This window comes from Dromiciops gliroides, chromosome 5, assembly GCF_019393635.1.
Source record: "Dromiciops gliroides isolate mDroGli1 chromosome 5, mDroGli1.pri, whole genome shotgun sequence".
NCBI classification, from domain to species: Eukaryota; Metazoa; Chordata; class Mammalia; order Microbiotheria; family Microbiotheriidae; genus Dromiciops; species Dromiciops gliroides.
Genome location: NC_057865.1, coordinates 224,686,041 through 224,711,232, shown reverse-complemented (window position 1 = coordinate 224,711,232; position 25,192 = coordinate 224,686,041). Strand labels below are relative to the sequence as shown.

The following is a 25,192-nucleotide window of genomic DNA, read 5'->3' as shown; positions in this document are numbered from 1 at the left end:
TGTGCCTTTCAAAGCTATCCAGCTTGTCTGTGATTCTGTTGGCCCTTTCTTCCACTCTTTTCTGTGAATTAAAAATGTACAGTGAGGGGCAGCTAGGTGGTGCAGTGGATAGAGCACTGGCCCTGGAATCAGGAGGACCTGAGTTCAAATCCAACCTCAGACACCTGACACTTACTAGCTGTGTGACCCTGGGCAAGTCACTTAACCCCAGTTGCCTCACAAAAAAACCAAAACAAACAAACAAAACCAAAAAATGTATCAATGACCCCTCTTCTTTCTTTTTTGGCTAGCATCCCCTTCTCCCTCTCACTCTACCTGCCAAATTGAAAGAACAAAGCTCAGTCCTTCTTGTTTAATTTTTTAAATTTAATTAATTAATTTTTTATTTTTTAAGCTCAGTCCTTCTTATAAATACACATAATGAAGCAAGGTAGTTTCCTCCACTGGCTTTTGGAAAATGTACATCTTATTTTGTATCTTGAATCCATTAATTCTCAGTTTGGAGTTGGATGGCATGATTCATTAGGAGTCCTTTGGGATTATGGTTGGTCGTTGCATTGATTCATCTTAAGAAGGAACTCCAATTCTGTTTCATAGGATGACATTTAGGACTAGAAAGGGCATTGGAAGCCAAATGGTCCACTTCCCTCATTCTGTAGATGAAGCAACTGAAGTCTAGAAGGGTTAACTAGTGATTTTTTCAAGCTCAAAGAGGAAGCAGATAGTAGAACTGGTATATGAAGCTAGGTCTACAAATTCTAAATCCACTCTTTTTTGTTTGTTTGTTTAAAAAAATTTTTTTAATGCCATATTGACTATTCCCAGGAGTCCTTTCTCTTAGAATATAGAACTGGGGGCAGCTAGGTGGTGCAGTGGATAGAGCATGGGCCCTGGATTCAGGAGGACCTGAGTTCAAATCTGACCTCAGACACTTAACAATTACTAGCTGTGTGACCCTGGACAAGTCACTTAACCCCAATTGCCTCACCAAAAAAAAAAAAAAAGAATATAGAACTGGACATACACATACTTCTCGAACAATGCTGGAATTTCCCCCCTCTATTTACCTGCTCTATTGCTATTTATTTCCCTGCTTAGTTCAGCAACAGGGTCTTATCAGTGGATCAGGGGAGGAGGGATATTGTTCTCCAGGCCTTTCTCCTCCCAGGGAAGGCATCTTGGAAACACCAGTAGGTCTGCCAGAAGTTTCATCCAGTCCTATGGTGGATATGGAAGAAGCCTTTGTAGGGTCATGGGAACTGAATGTCTTGGCCCAGCTCCTTCATCCAGCTCCCAAATATTCTAACGAGTTCCAGCTGTGTACAGTCCTGGCAGGCACTTCCCATCCTGCTTCTAGGAAACTCGTGACTAATTAAGAGGGGAGGGGGTATTTCCCTCTGAAAAACAGAGGTTTCTAGGGCAACAGAGATGGCTAACGGCCATACCCAGAAAAGGAAAGCCCCTTCTAAGCTCTATCCCTTCAAAGTTCTGAAAAGAATATTGAAGAAAAGGGCAACTTCCCTCTCTTACATCAAGAGAAATCCCCTAGGCGGCCTCTGACTTAATCAGGGCCTAGAGTCTCCTCATGTCCTGTGTCCTGTCCCAGGCTTTTCCCTTTCTGTAGTCAGAGATGTCCAGTCTATTGTAGGTCATGCCATTCCTTCCTCTGCCTCTATTGATGACCAATGCTTTCCTCAGTCTATTGTTATTTTTTTAGGTAAGGAGGGGGTGTTGATGGTGCAGAAAGGGGGTGAGGCAGTGGGAAGGTTTTCTAGTTTCTCCTGTGTGGAGAAATCTCCGAGGAAGACATGGACTTCACTTTGTATCCGATCTTATTTAAAGGTTGTAAAGGGCTTTTTATCCATTGTATTTTATTCCCTACAATATTTCTGTAAGGTTCATACAACCCACATTTTTGTTTCCATTTTACAGATGTGAAGACTAACGTCCACAGACCTTGCTCAGGGTCACACAAGCTAGTGAGTGTGGGAGAAGCAATTTGAATTTGGATTTCTATTGATGTAGAGAACTTTTCACTTCACCATCCTGCTTCTCATATCTTTTTTTTTTTCCTTAGTGAGGCAACTGGGGTTAAGTGACTTGCTCAGGGTCACACAGCTAGTAAGTGTTAAGTGTCTGAGGTTGGATTTGAACTCAGGTACTCCTGACTCCAGGGCCAGTGCTCTATCCACTGCACCACCTAGCTGCCCCTTCTCATATCTTTCTAATTATTGAAAAGTATTTTGGGAAATATAACCACCAGCACGATATCACCCATTCCTCCTTTGTACCTTGGGGCAGAGAAGGAAACGAAAAATCAGACCTTATGGAATTGGGTTGATTGGATTTTCTGACACCCTGTGATCACATCTTCTATCCTCTGATCTGAACCCCACCCCAATTCCCAGCCCAGATGTCAAATTTTAGAAGGAATGGATTTGTGTCATGTTGGTCCCTGGGGGACTGAGGATGGTCATGATGCCATTGTGGTCACAGAGAAGTGAGTCACTATGCACCCTTTAAAGGCATTCATTATTCTTGTCTGTCTTCCATGAATCCCCAACTTAAGGCAGCATAATCAAAAAACGCATCATGTTTGAGTGTGGGTGGGGGTCCTTTAACCCAAAGTCCTTTGTTCCTAAGTCCATCATTGTGGTTCTCCCCTGCAGAGCCATCTGAAGGAGTCAATATCCCATCTTAGCCTCCTCTAAGTTTCAGTCATACTCTTTATATAACCAGTGCTTGGATGGCCAGATTATTTCCAACTCATTTACATTTCCTTAGTATGGTTTGCTCATCCAGCCCCTACTCTCTTTCACTGTCCTTATCTAGTACCCTAAGGAAACTGTATTTCTAGGTGACAGTTAGAGGTCAGGTCTCAAAGACTGCTGGGTAAAACTTCTAGTAGATCAGACTACAGGGAAGGATATTGAGGAAATCAGAATACAACTGATTCCTTCTCTCCTACTCTGCCCTCTCCCCATCTTGGGCAGGTTGCCTTTGGGGAATTGATGCAGTATGATTTGGGATTATGAGTCGTTCTCAAGCATCTGTTATTTGTTCTCTGTCCTTTCTCTCTCTCTCTTTTGCCACCCTTGAGATCTGTATATTTGTGACTCAGAGCATTTGTTTCACAACTGGGTGCTGGGTGCTGGGTGAGTCAGGGGTACAGGAATATAGAAAGGAAGATGAATCAGGAGCTTCCCTTTTTCTGTTATGGGGTCCATCTCTTGTGTCTTTATGTCAGAATTGGGAGGGAGGGTCAGAACTGGGTGCTAAGTGAGAACTTGAGCAAAGTTATCCTATCCCTATTTCAAGGCTTTTAGATGTCTCTAGGAGGCCCCTGTTAGAGTGAAGAGGTTTCAGACTGTAGATGGAAAGATCAGAATCAGAAGAAGAGAGCTTAATCTGACGCTCTGTGTGTTTTGGACAAATCACTTAATTACTCTGAACCTCAGTTTCCTTATTCATAGAACTGAGCATAATGCTTGTATTATCTACCTCATTAAGTTGTTCAGGAAGCTCAGATAAGATAATGTATAAAAAGTATTTTTAAATAGTCACAACGTGTCAAATTTATATAGCATTTTACAGTTAACAATAAATGTAACTGGGGCAGCTAGGTGGCACAGTGGATAGAGCACTGGCCCTGGATTCAGGAGGACCTGAGTTCAAATCCAGCCTCAGACACTTAACACTTACTAGCTGTGTGACCCTGGGCAAGTCACTTAACCCCCATTGCCCTGCAAAAACAAAACAAAACAAACAAACAAAAAAACAATAAATGTAACTACTTTAATCAAGGTATAGTATTAGCAGCAGCATTCAATAAATTCACTAGCGTGGCATTCAAGGCCTTCCTTAGTCTGCTCTTCACCTTCCTTATCAGTGGGATCTCCACTCTTCCCTCACAAAAACCTCTTCTTCCCTTTAGTCACACTGGTCTGCTCACTCTCCTCCAGCTCCCAAATGTTTTGTGCTTTCTTAACTTCAAGCTGTTGATAGAATATTTTTCACATCAGAAATACCTTGCTCCTTCCTTTCCTGCTCCCACATCTTCAAGGCCAACTCAATGACCATCTTGTCTCCATGAAACTTTCTCTAATGACCTCCATCTGAAGGACTCCCTTCTCTCTTCTCTGGCCTCACCATAGTTTATTATGTTTATCCCACTCACTTGGCATTTAGAATATATTTCTTTATAAACTTCCCTAATGCGTTCCCTCTGTTGTTTCCAATTTATCCTTCACTTATCTTACTTGTCAATAGTTTTGTATGCTGTTTCCCCCATTAGACTGTGAACTTCTTGAGGTCAAAGATCATCTTTTGGCTCTATTTATATCCTAGCTCTTAGCACAATGCCTGGTAAATAGTAGACCTGATTGACTGTTCATGTGTGCATATCATATTCTTCCTGATGGCTTTTATTTATCCTTTACCCTCACCCTCACCTAAATATTAGGAGATATGATAGTTGAAATTTTATAGTGATCTAAGGTCTACAAAGCACTCAATGTGCATTATCTTATTTAATCCTTAAAATGATCAGGAGTGGGGCAGCTAGGTGGCACAGTGGATAGAGCACCGGCCCTGGAGTCAGGAGTACCTGAGTTCAAATCCAGCCTCAGACACTTAACACTTACTAGCTGTGTGACCCTGGGCAAGTCACTTAATCCCAATTGCCTCACCAAAAAAAAAAAAAAAATGATCAGGAGAGGTATTATCCCTCCCGTTTTAAAGATAAGCACTCCAAAGCTCAGAGAGGGTATAAGTAGTTTACCTGTAGTCTGATAGCTGACAAGTATCAGCCTCAGGATTCAGTCTGGTTTTTCCCTGGCTCCAAGTTCAGGGACATTTTTGCCACAGTAACCTACACTAGGTCCCAGCTAGTTAGTAGGAGTTTCGACTCCTAGAGAGTGAGAGACATGCTAGAGAGTAAGGAAGTGACTTTTCCACACACTCCAAAGTCCCTGAAATCAAACACTTTAACTACACTGCGCTCCTTGGTTATATTTCTCCTCTTACTGTACAATTAATGTTAAATAATCTTCTGTTCGACAAAGATAGGTTGGGGCTAGGGTTAGATGGAGGTGGGGTGGGGTGTCTAAGAATGACTTTCAACTCCAGACAGGCCTAGCTCTTTTCTCCAAGTTGCCAACCCCTGATGACCAATTCAGGCACTTCCCAGATAGTCAGAACAATCCAACCTGTTGATGATAAGCCTCAATTCAGGTATTCAGCTTCCTCCCAAAGGAAGAAGGAAGAAAGCTTCTTTCCTCTTTCTGGGCTGTATAGATGGAAGAGGTCCTTGGAGAAGGGTTTTTTCTGCTCAGTAGGGCAGGGGTTAAAAGGAATAGTTGCAACATATCTCCTTTCTAGACTGAGTCACCTCCCTCTTCTGCCCCCTCCCCCCTCCATAGCCCAGCTAAGATATTATAAAAAGGACTAGAGGCAAAGGCGGGAGACCGAAAGGCTAGGACCTGGAAGATCTCTCAGTCCCACATTCAGCTTGTTCCCCAGGGATTTCAGCTGCGGTAGACCCTCTCCCAGGACTTGGTGTTCCCGTTCTGTTGTGGGATCATGAAGTGGAAGCTGCTATGGCTGGGATGTCTCCTTCCCATAATGGTGGCAGGAAGGTCTGTGAAACCGGTGGATCAGGAGGAGGCTCTGGTGAGTATTAGTGAATGGTAGGGGGAACACCCTGGATTTGCAGAGAGGGTGGAGAGCAGATTGGGATAGCCGGGTTACTTTCTAGCAAGAACTTCCCATTTCCTACCTATTTCTTGCTTCCTTTCTAATCTTCCTTCTTCCCTCTGTTCTGTCTTTCACTCATCTTGTCTTCCTCTTGTTCCCTTCTTCTACCCCTCTGCAGTTCACTTTTCTGTATCCCCCCTTCTTCCTCTCCTGTGGATTTTGTTTGATCAGTCAGAAGATGCCTGAGCCCTTGACCCATAAATTGCAGAGAAGGTGCTAACCAGCATTGGTGGAAGGATTGTCCTTAACTGGGAGTCCCCTACACCAATAAAATTGCAGGTCCATTCCTTATCGCTATCCTTCCTAGGATTACCTAATAAAGTATGGATACCTGCAGAAGCCTCTGGAGAGAATGACAGATGGTTTTAGGCCAGCAGAAGTGACAGAAGCAGTCAGGTAAGAGGTCAAGAATGGACAGCCCTGGGCAGGGGTGGGATGGGGTGGGCAAAGTAACATGCCATGATTCTCAGCTATAGAGCATCAAGGAAGAATATCAGTGTTAAACATATATGTGAATGCATATGTCTATATACCTCCATGTGTATAAATGTGTACATGTTTTTTAAAGTAATAAACATTTTTATTTATGGTTTTGAGTTCCAATTTTTATCCCCCCTTCCTTCCTCCCCTCTGACCTTAACCTGAGATGGCAAGCAATTAGATATGGGTTATACATGTACAATTATATAAAACATGGCTATATTAGTCATTTTGTAAATGAAAAAAAGTGAAAAATAGCATGCTTCCATCTGTGTTCCATCAATATCAGTTATTTCTTTGGAGGTGGATAGTATGTTTTATCAATTGTCCTTTTGGATTGTCTTGGATCATTCTATTGCTGAGAATAGTTGTCACTCACAGTTCTTTATAAAAAAATGTTGCTGTCTCTGTGCACAATATTCTCTTGGTTCTGCTCACTTTACTATGCATCAGTTCGTACAAGTATTCCCAGGTCTTTCTGAAGTCATCCATGTGTGCATATATGTATCTACATATATATGTATATTCATTCATTTGTTTATTTATTCATTTATTCATTCATTTATTTATTTATTCATTCATTTTGTGGGATAATGGGGGTTAAGTGATTTGCCCCGGGTCACACAGCTAGTAAGTGTCAAGTGTCTGAGGCCGGATTTGAACTCAGGTCCTCCTGAATCCAGGGCCAGCACTTTATCCACTGCGCCACCTAGCTGCCCTCTACACTGACTCTTAATAAATATATATATCGGGAGGGCAGCTAGGTGGCGCAGTGGATAAAGCGCTGGCCCTGGATTCAGGAGGACCTGAGTTCAAATCCGGCCTCAGACACTTGACACTTACTAGCTGTGTGACCCGGGGCAAATCACTTAACCCCCATTGTCCCACAAAAAAAAAAAATGAAGGAGAAAAAAAAAAGAGTCAGTGTGTCAGGCACTGTGTGAAGTACTTTATAAATATGATTTCATCTGATATACATATTTTTTTGTAAATAGTATTCATCTCATTTGATCTTTACAACAACTTTGTGAGGCAGATGTGATTATCACCCCCATTTTACAGTTGAAGAAACTGAAGCAAAGGTTAAGTGACTGATAGTAAGAGAAGTTAAGACAGTAAGTGTCTGAGGCCAAAATTGAGCTCTGGTCTTCCTGACTCCAGGCCCAAAGCTCTATCCATTGCTTGCCATCTAGATGCCAAAAGGGAGATGATGATAGATAGATAGATAGATGATAGATAGATAGATAGATAGATAGATAGATAGATAGATAGATAGATAGATAGATAGATGGATAGATAGATAGATGTACAGATGATAGATACATAGATGATTTAGAATCTATATATTAAATATATAGATGATAAATAACTCATACGATAAAAATAGATGAGAAAGATGGGGCGGGAAGAGAGACAAAGAGACAGAGACAGAGAAAGAGGCAGAGGCAGAGGCAGAAGCAGAGAGTGAGAGAATGAACTAGGGAATAGTTTGGGATTTTTAAAGGTATTACAGTTTCCTGAATCCAGCACAGCTCCATCTCTTCCTTTGATGCTATTCTGGGTTTAGCAGTGCCTGAGTCCATCCACTTTTACCCAGTCCTTGCCATGATATATTTACTCACTGGCTAATCCACAGAATCAAAGACTAGGAAGAGACTTGAGAGGAGATCCAGTCCAACCCAGACCCTGAACAAGAATTCCCTCCAGAGTATCAGAGAATCACAGCCTCTCAGTTTAGCCTTCTTCCTCATTTTTCAAAGTGAAGAAGTCCAGAACTGAAGTGCAGAGAACATACTCTAAGGTTATCTCCAAAAGCAGCAAGGTCAAGCTGGGAATCCATTTCCTCTACCTCCCATCCAGCTCTTTTTAATCTCGGCTGTGTTGACTCTTCAATGACCTTCAGTGACCTAGTACCTCATGTTCTCCCCAGTTCCAGTTAGACTTTGGTCTGAATTTATTTCTGGGAGTGAGGGTAAGAAGGAGGAGGAGCAGAGATCTGAAGAGGAAGAACATGATCTAGAACAAAGCTTCTTAAACTGTGGGTCGTGACCACATATGGGGTCGAATGTGGGGGTTGTGAAAAATTTGACAATAAATTTTTGTTTTGTATACCCATTTTTAATATCTGGGGTCATGTAAAGATTTCTAGGGCAAAAAAGGCTCTCCAGGGGCAGCTAGATGGCGCAGTGGATAGAGCACTGGCCCTGGAGTCAGGAGTACCCGAGTTCAAATCCGGCCTTAGACACTTAACACTTACTAGCTGTGTGACCCTGGGCAAGTCACTTAACCCCAATTGCCTCACTTTAAAAAAAAAAAAAGGCTCTCCAGTGGAAAAAGTTTAAGAAGCCCTGATCTAGAAGAAGATGTTAAGAGAGAATGTTGCCTTTGGCTAGCAACTCTGTTGGTAGAGTCTTTAGAATAAGCATAGTCTAGAGGAGGGGAAATAAGTGAAAAGGGTTGTGTCTTTAGAGAAAAGAAAGGAGGTTAGACCTAAGGGAGAATTTTACCAAAGACAGGGAGAGCTGGAAATGAAGTATATGAGAGAAGGTGGAACATTCCTTTTTTTTAAGGATACAGAAAAGAACCTCTTCCTCACTCCCAACTATGTGGACTAGAGGCAAAAGAATGTCCGCAATGATCCTCAGACCTTCTGTATTGGATAACAAACAATCTCTCAGGCAGCAAAGAGCATAATATTACCCACTATTATCATGTCCTCTACCTAAAGGGTTTATCTCTCTTTTTATTCCAGGTCCTTCCAGGAAGCTTCAAAGTTGCCAATCTCTGGGCAGTTTGATTGGCTAACAAGGGCACGAATGGGGCAGCCCCGCTGTGGCCTAGAGGACCCTTTCAACCAGAAGACCCAAAAATTTTTACTGTTAGGTGAGGATTGAAGTTAGGTAGGAAATGTGGAAGTAGAACATTGTGAGAGGGATGGGGAAAGATGGACTGACCACTTAGCCTAGAGTGGTTATGAGTTCATGCTGATAGGAGACAAGGTCCCTGGGTATGGATTGGTAAGAAATCTGGGTCCCTGCCTGGATAGGTAAGAAAATTTGATTTTTGATTTATATCTGACCTCCTTAGGTCGCTGGCGGAAGAGACACCTAACCTTCCGTATCTTGAATTGGCCGTCCACTCTCCCAATCCAAACTGCCAGGACAGCTCTGCATACTGCCTTTAGATACTGGAGCAGGGTGGCCCCCCTGAGCTTCCGAGAAGTTCGGGCAGGCTGGGCAGATATTCGTCTCTCCTTCCATGGCCAACACAGCCCCCACTGCTCACAAGGTTTTGATGGACCTGGTAAGACCATGTGCCCTTGATCTTGTCCCCTCCCATCTTCAGCAGATTGCAAACTTGATTATCATCCCCCTTCTTCTCTTTCTTTCTCTCTCTCTCTCTCTCTCTCTCTCTCTCTCTCTCTCTCTCTCTCTCTCTCTCTTTCTCTCTCTCTCTCGGCAGGTCAATGAGGGTTAAGTGACTTGCCCAGGGTCACACAGCTAGTGTCAAGTGTCTGAGTCTAGATTTGAACTCAGATCTTCCTGAATCCAGGGCTGGTGCTTTATCCACTACTCCACCTAGCTGCCACCCAGCTGCCCCCCCTCCTCCCCCATCTCTTTTTATTCTTTAACCTCTTTGTATCCACTAGTTCTTTTTCCTTGTCTTCAAACATGCCCAAGTCTGTCCTATCCTTAAACAAAACAAAACAAAACAAAACAAAACAAAACAAAACAAAAAACCTTCACTAGGCCCTAGCATCTCCTTACGCTATTGCTGGGGATCTCACCTCCCCCTTTCGGCCAAACTCATAGTAAAAGCCATCTATATTCATTGCCTCTGATTTCTCTCTTCTCACTCCTCAACCCTTTGCAATTTGGTCTGTGACCTCATCAGAAACTCTTTTCTCTATAGTTACCAATAATATTTTATTTGCCAAATCTGATGGTTTTTCCCCTCAGTCCCCATTCTTCTCATTCTGGTCAGTGCATTTGACACTGTTTTCCATGCTTCTCTCTTCTCTGGGCTTTTGTGACACTACCTTCCACTACCTTATTGCAGTGCCTGGCACAGAGAGGTGCTTAATAAATTCTCTCTGTCTCTATCTCTGTTTGTCTCCCTCTTCTCTGGTTCTCCTTCTACCTGTCTGCTCTTTCTCAGTCACCTTGGTTGGACCTAGAACACAACCCCTAACTGGGGTATTATAGGTTTTGTCCTAGGCTCCCTTCTCTTCCCTCTTTGTTCTTAGTTGGTGGCTTTATCAGCTCCCGTGAGTTTAATAATGACTCCCAGATCAATATATTCAGCTTTAGTCTCTCTCTTGAGCTTCAGTCCCATATCATTAATTATGTATTGAATATGTAAAACTAGATATCCTGGAAATACCTCAAAGTGAACGTGTCTGAAACAAAACTCATTATTTTTCCCCCTTCCAAATTTCTGAGTTTTTGCCAAATGTACCATAAACCATAATGATAACAGCTAGAATTCATGCATTTTACAAATATTACCTAATTTATACTCATAACAACTCTGGGAGATAGCTACTATTATTATATCCATTTTAAAAAATTTTATTTTTGTGGGGCAATGAGGATTAAGTGACTTGCCCAGGGTCACACAGCTAGTAAGTGTCAAGTGTCTGAGGTCGGATTTGAACTCAGGACCCCTGAATCCAGGGCTGGTGCTTTATCCTCTGTACCACCTAGCTGCCCCTATTATATCCATTTTTACAGGTGATGAAATTGAGGTACACAGAGATTAAAAGGTTTGCCTGGGGTCACACAAATGAAGCTAGATTTCAACTCAGAACTAGTACTCTATCCATTAGACCACTTAACTAACTCAGTCTTTCAGGCCTCCAGTTATATAACCTTGGTGTTTTCCTTACTTTCCCATACCTGATATCTAATTAGTTGCCAAATCTTGCCATTTCTACCTCTATGACATCTTTCTCAGCAGACCTCTCATCTTTACTTACTCAGCTAGCCTCTTAGTTCAGGCCCTTTTTACCTCTCACCTAGACTATCACAACAGTCTCTTAGTAGGTATCTCTGCCTTAAGTCTCTTTCTACTTTAGTCTGTCCTTCATACTGTTATATAAAGTGATTTTCCTTAAGCACAGATCTGACTATGTCCCTCTCCTCTTCAACAAACTCCATTTTAAATTCCAGGCCTTGTTATTGCCTCTAAAGTAAAACATAAACTCCTTTCTTCAGGACCTTTTAAGGGCCTTTACAATCTGAACCTATCTTTCCAGACACACTGAACTCTTCTCCCTGCCTCAATCTCTGTTATCCAGCCAAATGGCCTTTTTTTCTGTTCCTGTCTCCATTCCTTTGTATTAGCTGTCTCTCATGCCTAGAATTCCCTTTCTTCTCACTTCTACCTACTAGAAACTCTCTTTTTCTTCAAAAAACAGCTCAAGAGCTAACTTCTACATGAAATCCTTCCTGATCGCTTTCAACTTCTAGTGCCCCCCAACCTGCCTTGTATTTAGCTACTTATATTTATTCCCTATTTATTCTGTATACATATATACATATATCTCTATTTCTATTTCTTTCTTTTTTTTTTTGTGGGGCAATGAGGATTAAGTGACTTGCCCAGGGTCACACAGCTAATAAGTGATAAGTGTCTGAGGCCGGATTTGAACTCAGGTTCTCCTGAATCCAGGGCCGGTGCTCTATCCACTGCAACACCTAGCTGCCCCTCTATTTCTATTTCTACCTCCTTGTTGTATACTGCTTTGGAATATAAACTGTTTGCTAGTAGGGATTGTTGCATTCTTGTATTTTTATCTCTGGCACCTAGCTTAGTGCCTGGCACAGAATAGACCATTAAATAATTAACTGATTTTATTAAGCACCAGTCTGGTCCATGAACCCCCTTACTCCCTTGGTCTGGGTATTGCTCCCCTCCCTCCTTGTCACTGCTGAATTCAACAGCTTCCTAAGGCTCCCTTAGGGGAAACCGGCCGCCCCTCTTCCACATCCTCATTGAGCTTCCTTGATTATAAGGTCCTTGAAGATAGGACTGTCTTTTGCCTCTTTTTGTATCCCTATCACTTAACACAGTACCTGGCACATAGTAGGTGCTTAATAAATGTTTATTGATTGATTAATTCTTCCCTATATGCAGGATAACGTTGTGGAAAGATCACTAAATTTGGAGTTAGAAGAGCTGGGTTTGAATATTGGCTCTGCCATCTATTACCTATTGGGGAAGCTAGGTGGCGCTGCATATTGGGTCCTGCACCTTGAGTAGGGAAGACCTGAGTACAAATGTGACCTCAAACACTTGATTGTGTGACCTTGGATAAGTCACATATGTTTGCATCAGTTTCATCAACTCTAAAATGGGGGCAATAATAGCACCTATGTCCTAGGCTTGTTGTGATGATCTAATGAGATATTTGAAAAGCACTGAACATATTACCTAGCAAATAATAGTCATTATATAAATGCTTATTCCCTACTACCTGTGTCAATTTGGACACCCGGTTTCTTCTTCTATAAAATACAGAGACTGGACTTGAAGGCCTCTCAGGCCCTTTCCAACTCCAAATCCTTTGATCCGTGACTCCCTCCCAGAGGACACTTTTGAGGTTTGCCATGTGGATGGAGATCATAAAGACAAGAGAGATTTGGGGACTGGGTAGAGGTCTTGAAGAAATGAGAAGAGGGGCAGCTGGTGGCGCAGTGGATAGAGTAGTGGCCCTGGATTCAGGAGGACCTGAGTTCAAATCTGACCTCAGACACTTAACACTTAACTAGCTGTGTGACCCTGAGCAAGTCACTTAACCTCAATTGCCCCACCAAAAAGAAAGAAAGAAAAGAAATGAGAAGAAAGTGACTGGGGGGGGGGGCGGCATTTTATTTATTCAGACTCAAGACTTACAAAATTTCCCTTTTTCAATGTGTCCAGGAAAGGTCCTGGCCCATGCTGACATCCCTGAATCTGGCAGTGTGCACTTTGATGAATCAGAGATGTGGACAGAGGGGACCAAAATGGGGGTAAACTTTCGCATCATTGCAGCCCATGAGCTTGGCCATGCGCTAGGGCTGGGCCATTCCCGATATCCACAGGCCGTGATGGCACCTGTTTATTCTGGCTTCCGGCCTCACTTCCAGCTTCACCCTGATGATGTGGCAGGGATTCGGGCCCTCTATGGTAAGTCACTCCTCCCCTCCCCCACAGTTTGCTTTCCCAACTCTCCTATTTCAGGGAATACACTTCTTTCCTCTCTTTTGTGCTGAGATATTTCTAGGAGTGAAATACCCTGGCTCCCTCTTATCCAAAGGTCAGAATCTCCTTCCTTTTGGCTTTAACCTCCCTCCATCTGGCTATAGTCCTAGGCTCGGTGCCCTCATTTTCCATCATTGGGAATAGAGAGTACCCTGGTTCCTTTAGCTTTCTCCATTCTCTGGTACCCCTAAAGCCATCAAACTTTCATTGCTGAGCTTTCTACTGGGAGCCAAAATGGACTTTTTATCCTTCCCCAGGCCCTCTAAGCCCTAGCTTCTTCTTCTTCTTTTTTTTTGGGTGAGGCAATTGGGGTTAAGTGACTTGCCCAGGGTCACACAGCTAGTAAGTGTTAAGTGTCTGAAGCCAGATTTGAACTCAGGTCCTCCTGAATCCAGGGCCGGTGCTCTATCCACTGTGCCACCTAGCTGCCTCTAAACCCTAGCTTCTTAAACTGTGGGTCTTGGGGGCAGCTAGGTGGCACAGTGGATAAAGCACCGGTCCTGGATTCAGAAGGATCTGAGTTCAAATACGGTCTCAGACACTTGACACTAGCTGTGTGACCCTGGGCAAGTCACTTAACCCTTATTGCTCCACCCCCCAAATTAAACTGTGGGTCTTTACCTCATATGGGGTCTCCTAACTGGATGAGGGGGTTGCGAAAAAATTGGTAACAGTAAAAGGTTATGCATACCTATTTTATATACCTTTATACCTGGGATTGTGTGAAAATCTCCCGGGCAAAAAGGAGTCATGAGTGGAAAAAGTTTAAGAATCCCTGCTTTAAGCAAGTTGGGAGAGAACACTGGGAGACTTTTAGTTTGTGCATGGTATCCTAAATGCCTTCCTTCTTGCAGGCAAGAGGATCCCTCCAAGTGGAGAGGAGGAAGAGGAGGCGGTGGAGGAGGAAGGGAATGAAGTTTCCATTGTAACCCCAGAACCCTCGCTGCCCGGAACTGTGCCTGACCCCTGCAGTGGAGAGCTGGATGCCATGATGCTAGGTAAGCTCCTCCCTTTGGGGGGTGGAGTTCAGTAAAATGGGACAGGCCATCTATCTCTAAGGCCTGGGAAAGTTGGGAATGAATGACTCAGGGCTGCTATACCTGGAGAACCCTATGCCTCTTGAATGAGCACATTTGGAGGGGGTGGGAGAGTGAAAACTCCCTTTACTGTTACAGGTCTGCTCTTTTTTTTTTTTGTTTTTTTGTTTTTTTGCGGGGCAATGGGGGTTAAGTGACTTGCCCAAGGTCACACAGCTGGTAAGTGTCAAGTGTCTGAGGCCGGATTTGAACTCAGGTACTCCTGAATCCAGGGCTGGTGCTTTATCCACTGCGCCACCTAGCCACCCCCTACAGGTCTGCTCTTCAATTATAACGTGTTGTTTTGGAGAGGGACCTGGACATTGAGAAGTAAAATGACTTGAAACGAAGTCTTGGTCTTGTCAGGCTCCAGGTTTTCCTGGCTCTAAGCTTGGCAGTCTTTTCATTATCTACAATCTGCCTCTCACATTGGACAATGAATACCCTGGTTTTGAAATCAACTTTGAAATTCAGATAGCAAAAAAAAAAAAAAAGTAAAATAAAATAGAAGGGGCAGCTAGATGGCACAGTGGTAAAGCACCAGCCCTGGATTCAGTAGTACCTGAGTTCAAATCCGGCCTCAGACACTTGACACTAGCTGTGTGACCCTGGGCAAGTCACTTAACCCTCATTGCCTTGAAAAAAAAAAAGAAAGAAAGAAATTCAGATAGCACTTCCTCTAGGTGGGAAACCTTAGAATGTGTGTGTGCCTATGTGCGTGTATGTGTATGTGTGGGTGCGTGCATGTGTGCATCTGCGTGTATGTGTGTACATCCTGGACGTGGCTTGGCTTGGCTTCACTTCTACCCATCTTCCCCTCTTCAGGCCCTCATGGAAAGACATACGCCTTCAAAGGAGACTATGTATGGACAGTGACTGGCTCCAAACTGGGGCCCCTTTTCCATGTGGCCACCTTATGGAAGGGGCTCCCAGGGAACCTGGATGCTGCTGTCTACTCCCCCCGTACAAAATGGATCCACTTCTTTAAGGGTGAGGAGGGAAGAGGGTGTCTTAAAAAAAAGATGAACAAAGATATTCTGTTTTAAGAGGATAGATAAAGATTTGCAGTTTGAGCTTTTCTTTTTTCCTTCTTTCTTTTCTTTTCTTTTTTTTTGGCGGGGCAATGAGGGTTAAGTGACTTGCCCAGGGTCACGCAGCTAGTAAGGATCAAGTGTCTGAAGCTGGATTTGAACTGCAGATTAGCACCACAACTTCCAGCTACAGTCTTTTTTTTTTTTTTTAGTGAGGCAATTGGGGTTAAGTGACTTGCCCAGGGTCACACAGCTAGTAAGTGTTAAGTGTCTGAGGTCGGATTTGAACTCAGGTACTCCTGACTCCAGGGCCGGTGCTCTATCCACAACACCACCTAGCTGCCCCCCCAGCTACAGTCTTTTTTTTTTTTTTTTTTTGGTGAGGCAATTGGGGCCAAGTGACCCGCCCAGGGTCATCACAACTGGCAAGTGTCAAGTCTCTGATGCGGGATTTGAACTCAGGTCCTCCTGAATCCAGGGCCAGTGCTCCATCCACTGCACCACCTAGCTGCCCCCAGCTACAGTCTTAAAGAGTTAACTGGGAGCCACTGGGAGGTTTAGTGTCTTATCATGATCACACCGCTAGGATGTGTCAGAGGCAGGACTTGAACCCAGGCCTTCCTGACTCCAGGCCTATGCCTCTATTTGAGTCTCTAGAAAAATACAGGATAAAGGAGAAATTTTGAAAGGAAGGGATGAAGATATGCTATAGATCTTACTTTTTCTCTCTTCTCCTAATACTTTCAGGTAACATGATCTGGCGCTATATGGGCTTCAAATTGGTCCCTGGCTTCCCTAAGCGGCTAAGTCAGGTGGGACCTAACTTGGACGCAGCTCTCTACTGGCCCCTCAACAAGAAAGTTTTCCTCTTCAAGGTACAAAGTGTTGTTTTTTGTTTGTTTGTTTGTTTTGTGGGGCATTGAGGGTTAAGTGGCTTGTGACTTGCTCAGGGTCACACAGCTAGCTAGTAGGTGTCAAGTGTCTGAGGTAGCATTTGAACTCAGGTCCTCCTGAATCCAAGTTTGCCACTTTATCCACTGTGCCACCTAGCTGCCCCTCGAGGTACAAAGTCTTTAACTTTGTAAGGGTGTAAATCCCTCAAAGGGAGGGACTGTTTTTCCTTTAGAGCAGTGCCTTTGCACATAAAGAAAACTGGCATTCCCTTTAGGAATGGGGAGGGTGGTGAGGAAGTCCTTTTCCAGTGGAAAGATGGTATCCTTAAAGAGGGAGGGGCTGCTGCAGTGGAGTGCAGTTGATTGCTATGCAGGCTGCAGGAAATCCTTAACACTCCCTTTTTTCTTTTATCCCCAGGGCTCTGGGTATTGGCAGTGGGATGAGTTGGCTGCCAATGACTTCAGCCGTTACCCAAAGCCCATAGGAAAGCTGTTCACTGGGGTTCCAGACAAGCCCTCTGCGGCTTTGAGCTGGCAGGATGGCAAAGTCTACTTCTTTAAAGGTAACAAGTATTGGCGCCTGAACCAGCAGCTTCGAGTGGAGAAAGGCTTTCCCAAGGACACTTCTCAGAACTGGATGCACTGTCTCCTCCCCACCGTGGGCATCACTGCCTCGGTCACCAGCTCCACTCCAAGAACTGTCCACTTAGCCACAAACAGGACCACGTCCTTCTCAGCTCCAGATATCTCCTCTTCACTTCTTTCCACGACCACTCTTGCTCAGGAGTAGAAATTTGACCCAACTCTAGATCCTGGGCACTCTAACTCTAAAGACCACCCCACCCTGACAAGGACAACACCACCAGCTATAGGCAACATACGTCTGGTCCTGGGCTCATCTCTGTTCACTCTCAGCTGTGGCACTTTGCCCCTGGGCTAGAAACTTTCCTTGTCCTGGTGCATCTAGCCCTCCTAAATGGCTACCATGCCTTCCCCACCTTGGCAGGGTTACTCTTTCCTTTGTATCAAACATTGACTACTCCCTGGTTATGCTTACCTTCCTCCTCATCTTGGACGGCATCATCAACTTCATCCCCTAAGAACAGCTCTGTGTGTTTGGGGCCATCTCTAATTTCAACTGTTGAATATACTACTGGGCAAAGGTTGATGGGGGAGTATTTGCTAACCAGAACAAAAAATGTTTATAGAGCTTGGTGTGGTTAAGCTCTCCCTATAGTTCTTTTTTTTTTCTTTTTTTCTTTTTAGTGAGGCAATTGGGGTTAAGTGACTTGCCCAAGGTCACACAGCCAGTAAGTGTCAAGCGTCTGAGGCCGGATCTGAACCCAGGTACTCCTGATTCCAGGGCCGGTGCTCCATCCACTGTGCCACCTAGCTGCCCCTCTCCCTATAGTTCTTGCTATCGTCAATACATAGCCTTGAAAAGTTCAAATAGGGCATCCCTGAAAAATTTGGGTACAAGGCAAAAAAATGTCACTTTTTGAAACTTAAGCTAGTACGATTCAGTGACCAAATAATGAGACAACTCTCCCTGGGAGATGTGACCTCTCTTTCACCATAGCACCTTGTGTTTCTCTTATGCACTGATCATATACTAATTTATAAAATTATTGTTGTAAATGTCTTATTATTCCTACCAGACTGTAAGCCCCTGGAGGGCAAGGACCAGGTCTTATTTACGTTTTTATCTACCCAGCTACTTAGTTGTGTGCTTTTCAAAGTACATGGTTAGCTATATCAGATTACCTGCTGTCTAGGGGAGGGGGGAGGGAAGGAGAAAAATCTGAAATTGTAAAGCTTGTATAAACAAAAGTTGAGAACTATCTTTACATGTAATGGGAAAAAAATACTTTATTAATTAAAAAAAGATAAAAAAGTACATGGTTAGTATGTTTGTTGAATTAATGAAAGAAGGAAATCAGATCAAGCATTTATTAAACACTAGGCACTGGCTAAGTAAGACAGGAATGAGAAAATAGGCTATTAATGTGAATGAGGTGACTACTGAAACTAGATGTCAGCCTTAAGTGTAAGGAAGCTAGGATCTACTCCACTGGGTCCCCAAAGACCCAAGATAAAGTTGATTAACACGATGGTCTGCAGGAGGACCAAGTTTGGGGTTGTGTCTCTGATTCTGCTGACTGGTTCCAGATATTTAGAAAGAAATATGGAGAAGTATAATAGAGGATGAAAATTTATCAGGCTACCCTGGCTTGATGAAAATGTCCTGTAAGAGCATTAATTCTCTGCACAGTTTCCATGTTCAACAAGCAACCTATTGATCTCTATAATTTGGTTTTCAGGTGAGATTGAATGCCTGTGATTGGCACTAGCTAGCAAGCTGGGTAGATTTTCCAAGTCAATAATTAGGGTCACTTGTGATTTCTGCTCAATTCCTCAGAGCCTATCACTTCTGGGTTTTCAACTGACAATACTATTACTAAATATTTATTTTTTAAAAATTCTTTTTTTGGGGGGGCGGGGCAATGAGGGCTAAGTGACTTGCCCAGGGTCACACAGCTAGTAAGTGTCAAGTGTCTGAGGCTGGACTTGAACTCAGGTCCTCCTAAATCCAGGGCTGGTGCTTTATCCACTGTATTACTAAATATTTTTAAAGACTGTACATTTTCTTTTTTTTGTTTTTGTTTTTTTAGTGAGGCAATTGGGGTTAAATGACTTGCCCAGGGTCACACAGCTAGTAAGTGTTAAGTGTCTGAGGTCGGATTTGAACTCAGGTACTCCTGATTCCAGGGCCGGTGCTCTATCCACTGCGCCATCTAGCTGCCCTGACAGTTTACCTTTTCAAATTTTGTTTTAAGGTTTTTTTTCCCCCTAAGAGTTTTACAGAGGTTAGGTAGGGAGGGGAATTCTTTAAAAAAGGAAAAGTGGAAACATCCATTAAGCAAAAATCTGTAAAATTCTCAGCAAAAACAGGAGGTCTGCTAAAATGGAATTCATGAGTCTGTAGAACTGAGGATCAGAACATAGAACCTAAACTTTCCTACAAGGCTTCAGCCACATTTTGGTGAAGTGGAAGCCTAGCCTTGGCCCAGAATTCTGCTTGGGTCTCACCTGAGACACATATTAGCAGTGTGAACCTGGGCATTTGAGTTGCGAATACCCAAGTATTTAGTCTGTCTCTCAATAGGTGGGCTGCTTATCTGCATTAATCGAAGGAATTCCCTATACAAACAAAATCTCAGGTCTCTAGGGAGCAATTGTTTTTCCTTTAGGTCAGTGCCTTGTGCCTTGCACATAATTGACATAGTAAATCTGTTGAATCGAGTTGGAAGTGATTCCATCAAAAAAGAGAAAAATGAGGAAATAGGACAAGTCTGGAGCACATGGTTTAATCTTCAATGCCATTTTATTTACATACCATCAATATCTCCCCTCCCTCTGCCTTGGCATCCATTTGTATTTCTTTACGCCAATGGAAGGGGGTTATGGACACTAGGGCTGGAGATATTAGCACAGGGTTAGTGACTGGAGAGGAGGCCAGGTTAGAATGTTAGTGTCCTACAGGGCTGAGAGGCAGAGGTGTTGGCATCTGTCAGTCTCCATTTGGCCACCCTTATACTCCCTGTAGCTCTCCCCAGAGTTGCCCTCTTCTCTTCACCGCAAGGGGCAGAGGCTGAGTAGATTCTGCCCCAGCATACGCCACAAGCCTGAAAGGAGGGAAAGGGGGAAGCACCAGGGAGGACAGAGCCCCCAAATGAGGTAGGGATGGGGCTCAGGCACTGGAAGTATGTGGGAAAAAGGAATACTTAGTGTCATAACCCATTAACCTGGGACTCGAGGAGTCAGGGGCACCTAAAAGGGAGCCTTTCCCTTCTTCCCAGAAGGGGGTTCTGTCTTTAGAAATTCCCTGATTTTTCATAGGATCTTCAAAAACCCTAACCCCATTTTCCCATTTTGAGGCGCAGGATTTGGGACGTACAAAAGGAGGTCATGTTGTAGAAAGGAGAAGGGTCCTTCCAGGCTTGGTGTCATGGTTGGGCAGGAGTGCTGAGTTTTAGGGATGACAGAGAATTCCAGAAATATAAAGCTATCTCTGTAGTTTGAGCAGAGGTAAAAATTCAGTTCTTCCACCCCCTTCCTCCTTCAATCTCCCTCCAGCTGTCCCCAGCTCCACCCTGGCACATTCTCCCTCAGGGCTGGGCTAGACCACATTTCATGCCCTCTCCCTCTACCCCCAGACTAACAGCTGGGGATGGGAAGGGAGAATGTGTATTTCTGTGTATGTTTATCAGTGGAAAATTCTACCTCTTCTGCCCAAGCATTGCCCACCTGGTGCTCTGACCCTTCTCTCTAAGGCACAAGTGAGTGAATGAGTGTGTGTGTGTGTGTGTGTGTGTGTGTGCGCGCGCGCGCGCGCGCGCACGCCTATGTGTATAGAGGCTCAGGTTTGGCTGGAGCGAGGGGGTGTAGTGAGGGGCACGGTGGAACCACAGTCAGAGTCTAGGTCCAGGATGGCATGGTGGGGAGTACCCGTAGTGCTTGGTCCCAGCTGTCGATCCCGGAGACTCTGGAGATAACTCTGTAGGGTAAGACCAGGAAGAAGAGGAGGGAAGGGGAGAGAAGGGCCAAGGTCAGAGGTTCTGGCTCTCTCTATTTCTCCTCCTCCTCCCCTCCCTCCCCACTTACTGGTGCCAGGCTGTCAGCTGGGCTCCGGGCTCGGTGTGGGACCTGGCGACGGTAACTGCCCTCACTGGCTGCTGCCCCAGAATTCTGCTGCCACTTGGCCTCCTGCTGACGTATCCTAAGGAGCTGAAGGCTCTTCAGTCGATGACTCAAGACCCCTTTGGAGCAAGTGGGGACCAAGTGGGGACCTTCTCAAAGTCCACTCCGAACCCAACCCTGAGCACTTCAGGGAGATTCCCACTTCACTTCCATTAACCTTTATGCTTCAGTTAGCCTTTCCTGAGATTTCCTTCCTTCTAGATTTATCCCTTGTGTTCTCTCTTCTCTGTAATCTTCCTTTACTTTCATATGGGATAATCCCCTAGTAGTGACACCCCTCCCTATACCTCTGTCTTGAAGTCCTAACTCTTAGGACCTCTAAACTGGCAAATTCTACACTCCTAGTCTCACTGCCTAGCATCAGTAATGCCCCCCATTTTGTCCTCTGATGACCCTTGGGAGCTGCCTCCACCAGGTCAGATAGTCCCATGCACCCTTCCCAAGTATATGTATTTATTTCCTCCCCCTCCCCCAACTAGGTATTTGAGGTCAGGAATGAGGTAGGGGATGAGAATGGGAAGAGCTATGGGGTGTCAGTATCAAGATGCTAACTTACCATCATTGTGGGCTCTGTGGCCCTCCGCTGTGAGTCTCCACTGAGCAAGGGCTCCAAGTGCCCCCAGGGCAGGCCAGGCACCCAGCAGGGCCCAGCTGTACCAGCAGAGTGGGGGCAGGGCAGGTAAGGCCTGAAGTCGCTGACCCAGACGCCCACCTAGTGCCAGCCCCTCCAGGAAGTAGTCAGCACAGCCCACCAGTACGGCTGCTCCCAGGAGGGCCGTGCCTAACACGGTGAAAGGTCGGGGCCAGCGTAGGGTAAGTAGGGCACCTAGAAGTGCCAGTCCCACCAGGCCCCCTGTTGGTACCCAGGCTGAGGGTGGTTGGTAGAAGGGTTCAGTGCCCAGTAAGGCACCTGCTCCCAGGGTCAAGCCAAGCAGGAGGCCAGTCAGGAAGAGCCCCACACTTCGGACCAGCATTGTGACCAGCCCACAGAGGAGGCCAATGCCCAGCGCGATGCCTGCGCTCACCTCCAGGCTCAGTTGTGTCTCCAGCACCCGTTCTTTGTGGCAAAGCAAGAAGATTACCAGGGCTCCTGAAAGCAGCCCGGACAGGAACATCACTGCCTTGAAGCATCGATAGCCTGTGATGGGGGTGGGGAGGTGGGTACCAGGTATCAGGGGAACACCCCAAGGTGCTGGGCACTAAGAGGTTGAGAGAGGACAGAAGCAAAAGAGGGATGATAGAAGGAAGCATTCCAGGGACAAATGATGCAAGGAGGAGACATTATGAAAGGCTTGGAGGCATGGGGGGAAATAGGCAGGAGAGAGTGCTTAGAGGGAAGACTTGGGCATTGGAGAGGGGAGTATTGGGTAGAAGGGTAAATAATGGGATGGAGCCTTGTTGAGAAGAGTGGGCATAAAAGGGGAAGAGCTAGGGAGGGAATAGAATGGTCTGGAAAGAGGGTACTCTCTCCTAGAAGATGGTAAAGGAATTCCATTTAGTGGGGAACAGTGATAAGGGAAGACAAGATGCAGTCAAGGTAAAAAGTGGGCAATCAGCAGAAGGACAAGAAACCTGTGCTAGGCAGAAGGAAGCTGGGAAGTAGAAAAGTGGGTGTGCAGCCTTACTCTGCATAAGAGAAGATGTTGTGAATTTATGACTAGTATATTAGTAAAGTATATTAGTATTGTATATTGGTATAGTCCTGGAAGAGAAAGATAGTAACACCAAGAGGCCAATAGATAATGGTAGCTGCCCACCCAGGATCCCAGGCCTTGGCCTTGCCCCTATCTTCCTCACCGAAACAGCAGTAGATGACTCCGAAGAAACAGCAAAGAGCACAGGCCAGAGCTGGAACTAGCTCAGGGTTGTCTCGAGGCTCCAAGACACATTGTGGTTCAGGAGGTTCTGGGAGTTGCTGATTAAAGAGCCTGGGATCAGGGGTCACAGTCAAGGGGGGCTGCACCTGATCCATGGCCAAGGGGACCACAGTGAGAACTGGACCAGCTCTTCTGTTTATCCACAAAAGTTTGAGGGGGGTGGGCAACCTGTAAGGAGGAGCAGGAGCTGCTCAGAGACTCATGAGTCCTGTGAGAACCCCTTGGGTGGATATCAGAAGTCATAAGGGTGACCTTGGCAACTCAGAGGGCCCTGTGGGTTGTCTTGATATTCTCATTCTTCAACCCAGTCCTCTGGAATGGGGATGCCCAATTCTGCTGGGATGGGGATGCTCAACTCTGCTGGGAATATTCTAATGAATAATAGAGCAAAAAACATTGTGAGTAGGCAGTGTGGTAAAAATTAGCATTAGATTTGGTGTCTGAGTTTCTGGACTTGAATTTTTCTTTTGCAACTGTGAAACAAAATCCTGTGCTAACCTTGATCAAATGACTTAACTTCTGTGGGACTCAGTAAACTGACAGGGTAACCTGGATCTTATGATCCTGCTAGGCAAATTTTGGATAAGTTAGGGACTGATTGATGGGTGCTGGGGTAGAGTTAGACTCCAGGCCTTTGGGGGGGGGGTGGAGGTGAGAATATAAAGGCCAGGAATGCTGGTTGTGGAGGAGTTAAAAGTTTTTATTAGAATTTGGGGTGCCAGAAGCCGGTTCTGGAAGAAAGAGTTCCCAACCCTGTACAGTATAGAAAGGTTGGAGGTTAAGGTGGGAGGAGGCAGAATAAAGAAAAATGATTTATGGTAGTGGTGGTGGTGGTGGGGTGGTCCTAGGCATCTTTATAGCAGTTGAATAAAGAGAAAAAAGTTAATAAAGGAAAAAAATTAGAAAAGTGATAAAAGAGAGGAAAAAGAGGAAGACCCAGGTAGGCACCCAGACAAACAGGGACATAGAGAATCAGACTCAGTAGAGCTGCAGATCTTACAGCTTTTTGGAGCCTTGCCTAGGATCGGATCCTGGAATGGAGTTGTCCGATAGAAGTGTCCTTGGTCTAAACTCCCTCCTCCTCCTTTTTCCTTCCTGAGTGGGCACCCTGCCCACTGGCACCCCATGTCTTCGCACAAATCTCCTTTAACCAACTCAGGATGGTATTCCCTCTCTCCCCTTTCTGCCAGTACACTGTACAGGTTGGCAGAGCCAATGAGTGCCTTGAATCAGGACACATTTCAAGGCGTTTTTGCATTTTCAGAGCACTGGGTCCAGGAAAAGCGTATTTCTTCCTTGCATTTGGTCATCAAAGTACTCAGCAAGCTGCCAAAATCGGAGCCTCCAGTTCCTGCCTCCCCACCCCATCCCCCTTCTGATGTCTGGGGCTTCCACCCTAGAACAGGATGGGGAGGAGGGCAGCAACTACTCACCACCCTGCTTGGAGCCCGGGGGCACTTTCCTAGACTCCCAGTGGCATCTCGGCCCGGAGTAGGACGCCCACGGGTAGTGGGTAGTGGGGGAAGTCGTTCCTTTGGTAGCTCTTCAAAACTCTTGCTAACAGCTCAGCCCAAGCCCAGGCAACTCAATGCAACCAGCTGGGGGGCGGGGAGGGGGGGTGGGAGGAAGGAAGCTGGGAGCTGGGAGTGGGGGAGGGGAGGGGGATGGAGTGAGTGTAAGGGGGGGGTGACATCACGGGGCGGGCCTAGCCAACCCCACCTCTGGGGGGTGGGGGGTCGGGAAACAGGGAACTCACTCTCCTAGCTCGAGTCTTGAGACCCGCAACCTTGTCCAGGAGGTGTTTGGAGGGGAGGGTACCACGACGCTCTTGGGCTAGGGACTCCAAATACTCAGAGGGCCACTCCTCTGCTTCCATACCCCCCGAAATTTCCAGTGGGGTCCCAGCGCCCCCCAACTCCGGTTTGGTTTCTTCCACTTCCCAGAGAATTGGAGTATTGTCTCTTGGAGAAAAGGGGTCGGCATCCTGGACCCCGGGCAGTAGTCCAGGGGTTCGGGGCGCCGACGGGAAGAGAGGCGGAGACTGGGGTATTTGGAAGTCCTTGGGAGAAAGACTC

General features: G+C 45.3%; 2 protein-coding genes across 6 annotated transcripts; one reads left to right on the top strand and one right to left on the bottom strand.

Annotated features, from left to right (window-relative positions):
• The first annotated feature begins 5,478 nt into the window (after positions 1-5,478).
• MMP19 (matrix metallopeptidase 19) lies at positions 5,479-18,309 on the top strand. Its single transcript, XM_043967875.1, has 9 exons — positions 5,479-5,670; positions 6,062-6,150; positions 8,987-9,117; positions 9,322-9,537; positions 13,159-13,404; positions 14,334-14,477; positions 15,381-15,545; positions 16,334-16,461; positions 16,898-18,309. The coding sequence occupies exons 1-9, from the start codon at positions 5,581-5,583 to the stop codon at positions 17,267-17,269; spliced, it is 1,581 nt and encodes a 526-aa protein (XP_043823810.1). The 5' UTR covers positions 5,479-5,580; the 3' UTR covers positions 17,270-18,309.
• A 1,329-nt stretch (positions 18,310-19,638) lies between these two features.
• On the bottom strand, positions 19,639-24,724 carry LOC122729864 (transmembrane protein 198-like). 5 transcript variants are annotated; one of them, XM_043968965.1, is made up of 7 exons: positions 24,551-24,724; positions 23,370-23,488; positions 23,038-23,285; positions 21,797-22,378; positions 21,145-21,299; positions 20,989-21,037; positions 19,639-20,165 (listed from the first exon to the last, which is right to left on the bottom strand). In XM_043968965.1, the coding sequence occupies exons 2-7, from the start codon at positions 23,411-23,413 to the stop codon at positions 20,113-20,115; spliced, it is 1,131 nt and encodes a 376-aa protein (XP_043824900.1). In that variant the 5' UTR covers positions 23,414-23,488; positions 24,551-24,724; the 3' UTR covers positions 19,639-20,112. The 5 variants fall into 5 exon arrangements, with proteins under 5 accessions (XP_043824900.1, XP_043824901.1, XP_043824898.1 ...); XM_043968966.1 differs by having other exon boundaries at positions 19,643-21,037; positions 21,797-22,330; XM_043968963.1 differs by having other exon boundaries at positions 19,645-21,037.
• Positions 24,725-25,192: the final 468 nt, after the last annotated feature.

Excerpts from the sequence above, each read along its gene's own strand:
- MMP19 (XM_043967875.1), top strand. The coding sequence starts at position 5,581 with ATGAAGTGGAAGCTGCTATGGCTGGGATGTCTCCTTCCCATAATGGTG. Across the intron at positions 9,538-13,158 it reads ACAAGGTTTTGATGGACCTG|GAAAGGTCCTGGCCCATGCT; the intron begins GTAAGACCATGT and ends CAATGTGTCCAG. Across the intron at positions 13,405-14,333 it reads AGGGATTCGGGCCCTCTATG|GCAAGAGGATCCCTCCAAGT; the intron begins GTAAGTCACTCC and ends TCCTTCTTGCAG.
- LOC122729864 (XM_043968963.1), bottom strand. The coding sequence starts at position 23,413 with ATGAGAATATCAAGACAACCCACAGGGCCCTCTGAGTTGCCAAG. Across the intron at positions 23,286-23,369 it reads GGGCCCTCTGAGTTGCCAAG|GTTGCCCACCCCCCTCAAAC; the intron begins GTCACCCTTATG and ends TCCTCCTTACAG. Across the intron at positions 21,300-21,796 it reads CCACAGAGCCCACAATGATG|GGGTCTTGAGTCATCGACTG; the intron begins GTAAGTTAGCAT and ends CTTGCTCCAAAG.